The sequence below is a fragment of the Lynx rufus genome, unplaced genomic scaffold, assembly GCF_022079265.1.
Source record: "Lynx rufus isolate CCGP_SWC_20201006 ecotype Redwood Valley unplaced genomic scaffold, mLynRuf1.p SCAF_6, whole genome shotgun sequence".
In the NCBI taxonomy this organism is placed as follows: domain Eukaryota; kingdom Metazoa; phylum Chordata; class Mammalia; order Carnivora; family Felidae; genus Lynx; species Lynx rufus.
Window position 1 is genome coordinate 21,254,657 of NW_025814878.1, and position 13,415 is coordinate 21,268,071.

General features: G+C 42.3%; 1 protein-coding gene across 1 annotated transcript in view; it reads right to left on the reverse strand.

The window, feature by feature from the left end:
* The window catches only part of ARFGEF3 (ARFGEF family member 3), a 177,157-nt gene that overhangs the window by 8,809 nt on the left and 154,933 nt on the right, over nt 1-13,415 (reverse strand). The window contains 6 exon segments of the mRNA XM_047102653.1: nt 290-411; nt 2,938-3,069; nt 3,308-3,410; nt 4,348-4,462; nt 6,327-6,503; nt 8,404-8,532. Of these exon segments, the coding sequence (XP_046958609.1) occupies nt 290-411; nt 2,938-3,069; nt 3,308-3,410; nt 4,348-4,462; nt 6,327-6,503; nt 8,404-8,532 (778 nt within the window).

Consider the following 13,415-nt stretch of genomic DNA (forward strand, 5'->3'; position numbering starts at 1 on the left):
TCTTGGGCTTCTAGGCCCCAGAACTGTGAGCAAATACAGTTCTGTTATTCTGTTAAGGCACCCAAGTCGGCGGTACTTTGTTATCGCAGCCCTAGCAAATTAGTACATGTGAAATGTGGAAACTTTGGTGGAGAGGTGAACAATTTTCTGTGAAAACCTTGGCTAGAGGACTCTATGACTGTTTCCAGTATTCTCAGCCAAAGCTTGGATTACAATGAGCCAGAACGGGAAATAAATGAGCTCTGCTCGTCCTAAGTTCCCCACATGTTTAGGCTGGTTAGCTGCTTACCTTTTCTTGGTATGTCCATTCGGCTTCTCATCGGGAGGCAGCTCAATAATGAGCTGACAGGACTGAGCGTGGTCGAAGTTGTTTGGAGTCTTTGGTGAGCACTGGGTGTCCAACATAAACACCTGCGAAGACATGCAAAGGTACAGTTCAGGGCCCCATCATCCTCGACCTGACTCCACCAGGGATTAGCTGGGTGGCCCTGGGTAAGTGGCTTATTCTTTCTACTCATTTTCTCACCTATAAAATAAGGTTGAGGGGCGCCTGGGTGGCGCAGTCGGTTAAGCGTCCGACTTCAGCCAGGTCACGATCTCGCGGTCCGTGAGTTCGAGCCCCGCGTCAGGCTCTGGGCTGATGGCTCAGAGCCTGGAGCCTATTTCCGATTCTGTGTCTCCCTCTCTCTCTGCCCCTCCCCCGTTCATGCTCTGTCTCTCTCTGTCCCAAAAATAAATAAACGTTGAAAAAAAAAATTAAAAAAAAAAATAAGGTTGATATTGAGGTTTCCTACCTGGTGTGTTTGCTGAGAGAATTAATATGTGTATATTACATACACATAATGTTGGAACAGTAAATATTCAGCAGAAGTTAGTGGCTGACGCTAACACTACTCACTACCTTTATCATGTGACAGTTCATTACACTCCAAGTAGCAAGTGCTGCTATTTAAGGTTAATTACGAGCGCGTAAAGAGGGGCTGTGTTGGTGAAAAAAAAAAAAATCTGATTTTGATGTCAGTTATATTCTATCCAACACAGGAATAAGAAATTAATTAGGACCTCCTGTCGGGACTACTAACGTGGACCTGCAATTCTACCAGACGGTGGGAGAAGTGACTAAGAAGATAGCAACCGCTTCCCAGTCCTGACCTCCGTGATCTCATTTCACATGACTTCACAGACCTTCGCTACCTCCCTTTGGAAACAGAAATAGTCTTAAGAAACTTTTCCTTTGTTTGCACAATTTAGAAGGGAAAAGTTTCTTATCAGATTCTCTGGGTTATCTGAAGGGTGGACACAGGAGGCACGTGGGAAACATCTGTATCTAGCGGTGTAATGATGTCCCATTAGACAAGTTATCCCATCAGAGGACCACCCTCTTGGCTTCTCTGTTACAGTGCCTTAATGCCGCAGCTGTCCACAACAGCCATGCGGATGTTAGTGGTTCTTCGCTGCAGCCTTATGACCTTTCTTCTGTTCCAGCCTCTGCGGACGGACCATGGATGCTTCAGAGGGATGTGCTTTCTCCCTTCAGAACAGTACAACCGTCACGGCCTGAGATATCACGAGTGTTGATGGCAGATCATGGGAGAAGCGGGAGGTGGAAGGTGGTCCTGCTATGTGAGGAGTGCTGGGGAAAGCCCTTTAGAAACCAGGCCTAGCCTGGAAACTTCTCAACTGATAATCAGGGTATCCTGGATTATTAATGTACTAAGGGGAGATTTTATTAAGAATTTGAACAGATCTTATAGAGAAACAGAGCCTCTGAATAAAACCCCTAATTCACTTTATTTTTCTAAGTAATTAGAACATATTTATTCAATGATTGAATCTGACATCGCATATACATTTATAAAAATTGCTTAATTTTACTTATTTTTTATTTGAGACAGAGAGTATGCGCGGGGCAGAGGGATAAAGAGAGAGAATCTTAAGCAGGCTCCATACTCAGCGTGGAGCCCGACATGGGGCTTGATTCCGTGACACTGGGATCATGACCTGAGACGAAATCAAGAGCCAGACCCTCAACCTACTGAGCCACCCAGGTGCCCCATAACTGCTTAATATTTCAAACATACCACACACGTATATGCAAAATACCTTCTGTATATGAAGACATAATTCATATATGTCTGTTGCCATTACATGAGACTGTATTCCCCATACCCACTCACTATTATGAATATATGTAAATTTAGGAACAGTGCTTAATTACTGCTGGAAGCCCATGCAGGGTTTCTTGGAGGTAGACTGACGTGTTGCTCAAGTGTTTGGGGGCATATCTGTAGCCAGTGCTAATGCTGGAAGGCCTTTTGTGATTCAGTAACTCCCTGAGTCAGCAGACATTTGCCAAGAGCCTTCTATATGCCCTGCTCTAGGGCGAATACACAGAACGTGCTCTCTGCTCCTCAGGAGCTCACAACCAACTTTCGTGAGTTCTTTGACATCTGCCAGAAGAAAAAGTCATTGGTACATGGTGATCCCTGCATGAGTAAGTATATGTTAATTTCACTTCTCAGTTACAGTCAACTGAACTGTGAGTCTGCAAATTATGCAACTTGTAAGTGCCATCCTTAGGCACTCGTCGTCTGGCAGTAACATCAATATTTAAGCAAATACAGATAATCTAAGCAGTCCAAGCAAGGCAAGTGGTGTATGAAGTGGAAGCGGCCAGTCAGAAAAAGGACTCTATTTGATCTGGGCGCTGGAGGACGCAACAAGCAAGAGACGGTAGAGACAATCCTAATGCTGTTGACTGGGTTAGTCATTCCTCTTAAAGGACGGTACGGACCAGGCGCAGAGGAACGACGTGTACGTCCCTAAGGGAGTGGAAAGCAGTCTGGTGATGTGAGACCATCAGGAAGAGGCTTCTAGGATCACAAGCCCTAGTCCCAGCATCTAGCAGCCCCTGGGATCACAAGCCCCAGTCCTTACCTGCTGAGCCATGGCTCGAATGCGCCAGTACTCGGCCTCCGCACTGGGGGAGGAGGAGGGGGCGGCCACCCTCACCTGGCAGCCTTCCCCACTGAAGCTCTCCGTGCCGCTGTGGAAGCAGCCCAGCAGATCCTAGGGAGAAACACAGCAGACGTTCCCTGGGTGCGTCCAGGCCCCATCCCAGAGCTGACACTGTCCCTGCGTCCGGGACGGAAGCACTGATCCGACAACTTCTCTCTCCCCCTCTGCAGGATTGCGGGTGAGACAGCCTGCTAAGGGGAGGAGGGCAGAATCCGGGTGCCCGACCTGACAGGGGGAGGGGGCAAAGGAAGGCTGGACCCTGCTCGGGCTCCTCCTGCCCGCACTTTACCTTCACCGGCTTGAGCGTGGCGGAGAACGCGTCCTGCAGGGCACAGCACGCGAGCCTCCACATCTCCTCGGTGAACACGGGGCCCGCCGTGACGAGGACATACCTGCCCAGGGAAACAAGGAGATCCTGAATCTGTATGTTTGCCGTCACACGGTGTAAGGACTTACAGACGCGTGCACAGATTTATTCCATAGCTTCCATAGCAGGTCTCACTGCCTCTCATCACTCCTGTTTTCTGCCTGTGACGTTCCATCGTCCTAACACTGTTCCTAAAGCATTTGACTTTAGAAATGTCAACGGGTCCCCAGTGTAAATAGGGCAATGTTTAGGCTTGCATGCAAGACTGTATATATTCTGTGCTAGGTTTTCCATTCTAGCTCCATTTTCCACCACTCCTCTACAAAGGACAACCGAACTCACCCCCCTCTCCCCCCGCCCCCGTCACTGGTAACTCTGATCTCCGTGCTCATGTTTGTGATGCTCTGCTTGTGAGTCCCCACCGATCAAAAGCTTACCGACCTCGGGGATCTGACCAAGTGTCATTAATACGAAAAGCCCTTGCTGACCACCCTGCTCCCCGGCCCTCCTGTCCCTTCTTGGCATGGAGGATAAGTCTTTACTGTTACCATTTTTCATGGGTCTCTCTTTGTTTTGTCCTTTAGAAAAGGCTATAAGCCTCTTGAGGGTAGGGATCTTGACTTCTTACCCAGCAGAATACCTCGTATAATGCCTAAGACGATAAATGTTTGCTGATTAAACACGAAATGAGGAATTATTAGCATATATAGGTGTGTGTGTGTATGTATGTATGTGTGTGTATATATATATATACACACACATACCTATACATGCTAAAATATATATATATATACACACACCTATATATGCTAATAATATATATATATGTATATACACACACACACACACACACACACACACACCTATATAGTCATTTTTACCTACAGAAAGCAATCTAATTTCCTTGGATTTTATAATAAAAACTCTTAATTTTGTGGAGCGCCAGGGAATCTTTTTCTCACCTAATACAGGAGCAGCCCACCCTGGAGATGGTCTCTGTGGGCTTGGCCACACACGCCACCAGTAACTCAAACAGGTCCTTCAGCATCGTGTTGATCATGCTCTCATACCTGATGTCTACGGGGAAAAGTAAGACCACGATTTCACTCAGTAAAGGAGGGGGTTGAAATGGCATCTGCAGCGAAAGGAGGAAGTCCTATAAACATCTGTGAGAAAAGTTATTTTCTTGGATTTTTTAAACTCAATTTTAGCTTGTATTATCCATTTCAAGATGAAATATATGTGGTTTGCTTTCATGTGTCGGTGTGCATTCAAAGTTAAGCGTATAATTCACCTACTTTACTCATTTATTACTATTAGGCGGAATACAGCATCTACAGCCTGAAGAGTAGCTAGCAAAAAATTTAAATTCTTAAAAAAACAAAAAAGAGAAAAATGAAACATATACATTCCTTATTGCTGATAGACTAAATTGAATTCAATGCTCTCAGCAAACAAGACCTCTCTTTTCTTACCACTTCTTGAACTTTTCAGTCTGGCACACTATCCCCAGACCAAAGGTGAGACTTCCCCAAGTCATTCTATTTGTCCAATTCAAGGGAATACATCTGTATTCTTTTCCCTCAGAGTCCTTGTGATGCCACAGATTCCATTTTCAGTAGGATCATCAAAGGTTCTGGGCCGTGCAAAGCAATGATCTAGATGAGAACATCTACCCCTAGGGACAGTTATCGCTTACACGTGGAAAAATCCACTGGTTTTCTTTCGCGATTGACGTTCTTTTTTGTGGGGCAAATTGCCCTTCAACTTAGTGCAGCTACCCACTTCTTATCTTTGCTTTTAGACTCTCCCTTGGGGTAACTGTCTCAGCAGATTTTATAATGTCTCTAACAAGGGAGTCTCTTACCTCACCTCTCCCTTTATAAAGAAAAGAGAAAGGCCTATAGAATTATTATTTTTTAATGCTTCTTTTGAGGTGGGCAGGGGCTGGGAGAGAAGGAGAGAGAGAATCCTGAGCAGGTTCCACACGGTCAGTGCAGAGCTGGATGCGGGGCTCGATCTCATGAACCTTGAGATCGTGACCTGAGCTGAGATCAAGAGTTGGGACGCTTAACTGACTGAGCCACCTAGGCGCCCTGGCATACAGAATGAAAACTTCTAGAGTTAACGGCGATTTTTTTTCTGTTCTCAAACTTCCAACTCTTCCTATGAAGAACCATGAGCAAGAATGTAGATTTCACAAATGGTGCTCCACTGGTACCACAGCTGACCTATTTCCCTTGCCTCTAATTCCTGCTTCAATATATTATCTACCACATACTTTGAGATCTTTTTCAAAGTGCCAGAGATATGAAGACACTTTACCCCCTACCCTCTTAAACAACTTCTTGCCTATAATTTAGGCCGGTTCTAAAATCTTATCTCCTCCATTTAGCCTCCCCAGATGAAGCAGGAAGATATACACCCGTCACTTTTTTAATGTATTCATTATATATTTGAACTTGCCTCCCCTCTCCTCATGCATAGACATACTAGATGGAATTTTATTTTTAGTCACATATGTACTGCAAGTATCAATTTTCATTTTCATCATCTACTACGCTAAGGTTGGCCCTGACCACATAATTCTATTTTCGTCATTTCTGGACAAAAATCATACACTGGGGGGCGGGGGCGACTTGGGTGGTTCAGTTGGTTAAGCAACTGCGACTCAGGTCATGACCTCACGGTTCGTGAGTTGGAACCCCGCATCGGGCTCCGTGATGACAGCTCAGAGCCTGGAGCCTGCTTCGGATTCTGTGTCCCCCTCTCTCTTTGCCCTGCCCTTGCTTGCACTGTGTGTCTCTCTCTCTCTCAGTAAATGAATAAACATTAAACAAATTTTAAAAAATCATACCCTGGTATTTATAAGCACATTTAAATGGTGACGCTTGCCACAAAAAGAAATCCTCAGCATGGACTGCTGTGGCACCATAGATACCTGAGTGTATAAAGCTTTGAATGTGTTCCACCACCAGCTCACAGGACAGGCCAATGGCATGCTTGAAATTAGCAGAAGCCACATCCCAGTACGAATGGTCTTTATGGCTACGACGGAGCCAAAGGGACATCACAGGGAGGAGAAGGTGAACCACCGCATAGATCCCAAACCCGGGTCCTGGAAGAGAAAAGTCAGCATGAGAACTGGGATCGCAGAGCTCTCCTGTAGTGCAAGGGAAGCTCCTGCCATCGCTTGGCATCGCCCGTCTCTTTCCCGGGCATCCCCTACCCTCTGAGAAGCTGCAAGGAAAAAGAACTTACTACTGATTGGGGAATATATGGTCTTCGGTGGCATTTTTCTTCTTTGTTTCTGATGATTTTACTTATGGAAGTGACACATGAATAAATTCATAAAAAAAAAATTCAAACACCGATAAATCTATAAAGGATCACCTGATTGACTCCAGTCCCCAGATATGTGTGTATGTATCTGTAGGTTTATAAGAAATACCCTCTAAAGTGTAAGTACATATGTCTACATGAAACACTGAGAAGCACATTCACATGTGTTAGAGACCATTCGTTGTTAGCAAATTTAGGTATTCCTCATTTTGACTGCCACATTCCATGGTATGTATACACAGCAGTTATTTATCCGGTCCTTTACTGATGGACATTTAAGGTGTTCCTAATTTTTTGCTTTATAGACAATGCTATAATGAAAATCCTTGTGAAAGTGACGGATTTTTAAAGTCTGATTACAAAAGTAAGGCATCCTATTTTCCCCCTTTTTCTAATAAACAGAAAACACATGGGAATACAAAGAAGAAAAAAACCTCACCCACAGAGATAATCACATTTTGATGTTTGACTTCTAGTCTTTTTGAATGTACACGTATATTTATAAATGCATAACATTTCATAAATTTGAGATTGTACTCCATAGTATATATATTTAAAATATTCACACTCATTTTAATGTCTGCAGAATATTTATATGCTCTTACTAGAATTCACTTAACCCATGTAGGGTGTTCATAATTTTTTTGCTGTTCAATATATTTCACCAAACATCATTATCAAAATTAATAGCGAGACAAAATGTATATATGATTATCAAGTCTTCATCAGTTTATGATAAATATGAAACTCCTCTTACTACTAAGGAATTAACTAGTGGGTTCATTTGTGGTTCTGATTCTGTTTGTGAAAACCAAAATTTCTAGTTTCTTGGATCTTGGGAAAATTTGCATGTCTAAGTGTACATGCTAAATTTGGTTAATTCAAAAGAAGAAATAAATGCCCTCAGGGCCATTCTTTTCCTGTATTACTAAGGTACCAGGTGACCACTAAATGTCTTTTTCTAAATCTAATCACCTATGACTTTTATACATTTAAGATCTTGCTGTCTTGGGGCACCTGGGTGGCTCAGTTACTTGAACGCCCAACTCTTGATTTTGGCTCAGGTCACGATCCCAGGGTTGTGGGATTGAGCCCTGCCTTGGCCTCCGCACTGAGCATGGAGTCTGCTTAAGATTCTCTTTCTTTCTCTGCCCCTTTCTTTCCCCTGCTCATGTGCTATCTCTAAAATAAAAATAAAAAGATCTTGCAGTCTTAATATTGCATCTATATGTATGTATATGTGTGTATATATGTATATGTATTTGTATATATACATGGTTTGTTTATGTCACTGGAGACCCAGTGAGTCCCACTGACAGCTCTGGGCCAAGAGCATGTAAGATCCAGTCAAAGAGGAAGACTGTAATCCTGGAAAAGAGCAAAGCCAATACCCTTGGCCTGATTATTGTGGGAACCCAACATCTCCAACTAACTGGGTAGCACACATTATTTATAAAGGGACTGCTGGGAAGACATGGAAACAATAACAGGACATATCTTAAACATCACTGCATCATAGCCATTCAACAAGTATTTACTGAGCATCTATTTTGCATGGAGCTCTGCACCGAGTCCAGGGATATAGCTGTGAAACAAGCAGACCCACAGAAATACCCTCCTAAAAAAAATTACATGCATAAGAACTCCCCCCAGAAGACAGACGTAGAAATTCTTACCAGGTGTTTTGGTAACATCTCTCAACAGCTCAAAGAGTAAATCCAGGGTTGGTGGCTGATGCTGACGTGGACAGTTGGACACAGCTGCTGTTAGCTGCTCCAGCAGGATGATCCAGACTTCTATCAGCCCTGGAGACCAGAAAGCAGATCTCTGTGAAATCCATAATACAGAATCATCATAAGACCAAGCTAAACATTGTTAGTTTAGCAATGTGCCGTGTGGCTGTGAGGCATTGCCCGGTGGGGTAGCCCGCAGTGTCCACAAGCAAGGACAGATTATGATTTACACGTTCTAACAAAGTCAAAGGGCAGAAACCCCCCAAATTTCTTCTTATTCCCCTACAGGAAGAAGGTGATATGGTAAATTCTATATTGAAACAACTGTCAGATTCCTTGGGAGCTGAGAGTACCAAAACACTAAAATATCCTTTTGCATCATCCAAGTATATCTTTAAAAAAATTTGTTTTTAATGTTTATTTATTTTTGAGAGAGACAGACAGAGCATGAGTGGGAGAGGGGCAGAGAGAGAGAGAGGAGGAGACACAAGATCTGAAGCAAGCTCCAGGCTCTGAGCTGTCAGAACAGATCTTGACATGGGGCTCGAAATCATGGACCTGAGCCGAAGTCAGACACATAACCGACTGAGCCACCCAGGTACCCCTAAGTATATCTTTTTTTTTTTTAAATTATTTAATTACAAATATATAACAAAAATTTGCCGCCTTAACCCTATACATAATTATGCATACAATTCAGTGGTATTAATTAAATGCACGGTTTTGTGCAACCGTCTCCACTGCCTATTTCCAAAACTTTTTCATCATCTCAGAAAACCTACACCCGTTACACGGTTACTTTCCATTCTCCCCTCACTCTAACCTCTGGTGTGGGCTTTATGGAAAAACGGTTTGGTACGTCTTCAAAAAGCTAAACACAATGATCAGATGACCCAGAAATTTCTCTCCAGGGTCTACACCCTAAGGAATTGAGAGACTGTAGGCTGAAAAGTCTACTCTACTTTCTGTATGAATGTGCCTATTCTGGATATTTCACATAAGCGGAATCATACAGTATTTGTTTCTGTGTCTGGCTTATCTCACTTAGCATGATGTGTTCAGGGTCCGTCCACGTTGTCCTGTGTGTTGTGTCATGTTTTGTTTGTCTATCTGTCGAGAGACAAGGTGTGGTTTCCACCTTTGGCTATGGCGAATAAGGCTTCAGTGAGCACGGGAGTGTAAGCATCTGTTTCAGTCTCTCAATTCCTTAGGGTCTAGACCCAGGAGAGAAATTCCTGGATCACCTGGTCATTCTGTATAGCTTTTTGAAGAAGTACCGGACTGTTTTCCATAAAGGCCACACCATTTTATACTCCTGTGAAGGTTCCAATTTTTCCAGGTCCCTGCCAATGCTTAATTTATCTCTTGTTTTATTTATTTTATTTTTATTTAAAAAAATTTTTTTTTTCAACGTTTATTTATTTTTGGGACAGAGAGAGACAGAGCATGAACGGGGGAGGGGCAGAGAGAGAGGGAGACACAGAATCGGAAACAGGCTCCAGGCTCTGAGCCATCAGCCCAGAGCCCGACGCGGGGCTCGAACTCACGGACCACGAGATCATGACCTGGCTGAAGTTGGACGCTCAACCAACTGCGCCACCCAGGCGCCCCTATCTCTTGTTTTAACTGTAGCCATTCTAGTAGGTGTGAACTGGTACTTCACTGCGGTTTTGATTTAGATTTCCCTAACGACGAATGACGTTGAGCATCTTTTCATGCGCTGATCGGCCATTTGTTACATAGTTTGAGAAATTCGTGTCCTTTGCCCATTTTTAACTTGTGTTGTCTTGTTGGGTTGTAGGAATTCTTTATATAGTCTCGATATTAAAACCTTATCAGAAATAGGACTTACAAATATGTTCTATTCTTTCAACTGTCCTTTCACTTTCTGGATAATGTCCTTTGATGCACAAAAGTCTTTAATTTTGGTGAAGTCTGAGCCATCCATGTTTTTCTTTTGTTGCGTATGTGTGCTAGTCTGTCTTCTTTGCTTTTCTATCATTCATCCCCTAGTGTCTTTTTTTTTTTTTTTTTGCAATCTATACACCATTTTGAATTTACCTGTCCACATTGCACTTGGTGCTGCTCGCACTCTCTCGTCCTGTGTCCACGCAAATCACTGCCTGTATCGCTCACAGGCAGGGAACGGTGCTCACGGTATCAACAGAATCATAAGCCCAGGCAGCACACTTCTCAGTACACAACTCTTCTTTCTCCTCTTCAGATTTCATTTTTATTTTTTTATTTTTAAAAAATGTTTATTTATTTGGAGAAAGAACATGTGCATGCACGAGAGTGGGGGAGGGGCAGAGAAAGAGGGAGACAGAGCTTCCCAAGCAGGCTCTGTGCTGTCAGCTTAGAGCCCGACGCAGGGCTCAGTCTCACAAACCCGGAGATCATGACCTGAGTTGAAATCAAAAGTCAGAGGCTTAAGGGACTGTGCCACCCAGGAGCCCCTAAAGTTTCATTTTTAAAATAAGATATTTTTAGTGTTGCGCACTACTAGGCAAGGGAAAAAGCATGAGATTCTTTTTATTAGATGGAAATAATTTTAGTTTTGCCATTTACATAAAGCACTACCTGAGCCAACACTCCAGTTCACCACTGCCTTTGGAAATACGTCAACCTGCAGATAGGATAACTGATACAGAGAAAGGACTCAGTTTCTCTAGCTTAATCCAAAAGGACCTAAAATAGAATACAAAAAAGCCCACTCTCCATTTTAATACTTCTAATTTTCCTGTGAAATATGACTGTATCCGCAGATGGTAGGTTTTAAATATGCCCATTAAATTGGGGCATCTGGGTGACTCGGTCAGTTGAGAATCTGACTCTTGATTTTGGCTCAGGTCATGATCTCACAGTTTGTGGGATTGAGCCCTTTGTTGGGCTCCATGCTCAGCATGGAGCCTACTTGTGATTCTCTCTCTCCCTCTCTCTCTCTCTGCCCCTCCCCTGCTCATGCTTACACGCTCTCTCATAATAAATAAACTTCAAAAAATTCCCATTGAAAAAATTACTTCCAAAGTTTTGAATACGCCTATGAATAGGAAGCAAAACCAAACCCATGGCCAATAAATAAAATCAGGTGACAAATGCTTATGAACCTCAAAATGTAAGCAGGTGTGAACAAGCTAACTTGCAGGAAGTTTAGAGGACAGAATCACATGTTATGCACCACTAGAAGGGGTATAACCAATAAAGTCCGCATGGAAAACTCCATGGGACACTGGACCATACTTCTTTAACAAATGAATTGCAAAGGAGTGAAAAAGAGCTGAAGAGGAAAATCTAGAGATTGAAAGGGATTTAATAGACCTATCAGCCAAACATGTAGTGTGGATCTTATGTGAATCCTGAAAATTAACTGACATAAGAAAATAGGAAATGGTAACACTGAATGGATATTTGATGTTAAAGAATTATTATTTTTAGGTGTGGTCGTGGAATTAATGGTTATGTTTGTTATCTGTGAAGAACACATACTGAAACATTTTCAGATGAAATGCCATAATGATTTGATCTAAGACAGAGGAAGCGGAGGGAACAGAGGGAGGGTGTGTGTGTGTGTGTGTGTGTAAATATACAGTAGTTGAAGCTGGATGATGGGTACATGAAGGTTCATTATACCATTCTGTCTAGTTTTATCCATGTCTGAAATTTCCATAGGCAAAAAAAAAAAAAAAAGGAAATTATTGGCTCTTGGAAACCAAAGGAATAGCATCTAAGAATGCATTAATTTTTAAGACTAACTTAAAGCCTTTGCCTTTCTTTTCTCTGATCTAGCTATATTTCATATATAGTTGTAACTTTAAAGGCCTAATGAATTGATAACGTGGAAAACTTTAGAGAGGTGGTTGGCGGTAACTTATCCATACAAAGATGGGCTGCCTAGGAAAAAACAATGTATTAATGGTTTGCACAAATGGAAAGGGGATTCCTGACAGCGACCCTACACAAACCATGTACAGACTATATTACAAATAAACAATGTTAGTTTCTGTTTATAATGGTCTGGGCTGGAGCTTTAAGAGGCTAAGTACAAATTATTCTTAACTAATCATTAAATGAAACCTCTATCAGGCAACACCCAGCCTATTTCCAATATTTTCACTGTCCTCTCCATTATTCTTTCCTATGGTTCTTCCTTACACCTGTTCTAAACTAGTGAGGTTTTAGTGTCTATAATCCCTATGGAAGACTGTCAATCCTCTCACTGCACTCATAAGTGGATTTATAATAGAAAAAGAAAACAAAAATTAAAAACAAATAAAAAAGCAAATGTAAAAAACCTCCCCCTGAAAGTCCTTCTGCAAGGGTTTGAAACAACCTGTGATGCATAATAGACTCCTTTAAGGACATAATTTCTATTTCTAGATCTAGAACAGGGCAGGGTCGACGGACTCAGAAGCCAAGTGTGAGCATGAGTTAACCCATCTGAAAATGTCCCCAAGTTACTAGACTGAACTCCAATCCTCGGGAAATTACATGGGAACTAATTTGAAACACATTCTTTGAAATTATTCTTTTAATGAGTCTTCAGTTCCACCAACCACAAATAGATTCTCTCTTCAGTAGTGGCTTAATTTCCCCAGTCTCTAACCAAAGAGTCCTGCAGGAAGTAATTATATAATGATTGTGTTTCCTAGAAGGTATTAAAGACAATTACCAGCCAATTTAAGTACCAATGCAACCACATTCCAATTTACTAAATTATAGAGAATTCAGAGTTAGAAACTATATTTAGCGGAAGCTGCACTCTGTTCACACTGAGTTTCGATGGAAACTAAAAAGGATGGGTTTGGAGACGAGACATCAAATGATGTTTTTAAAGAGTCCATGGAAACTTTAGGTGGCCGTGTTCTATTAGAATTCAAAACAATAGCAACAGAAATGGATGATCATTCTTATGATCTGTAAGTTACTGAACTCATGACTTAAGCTTCTGGGAATAT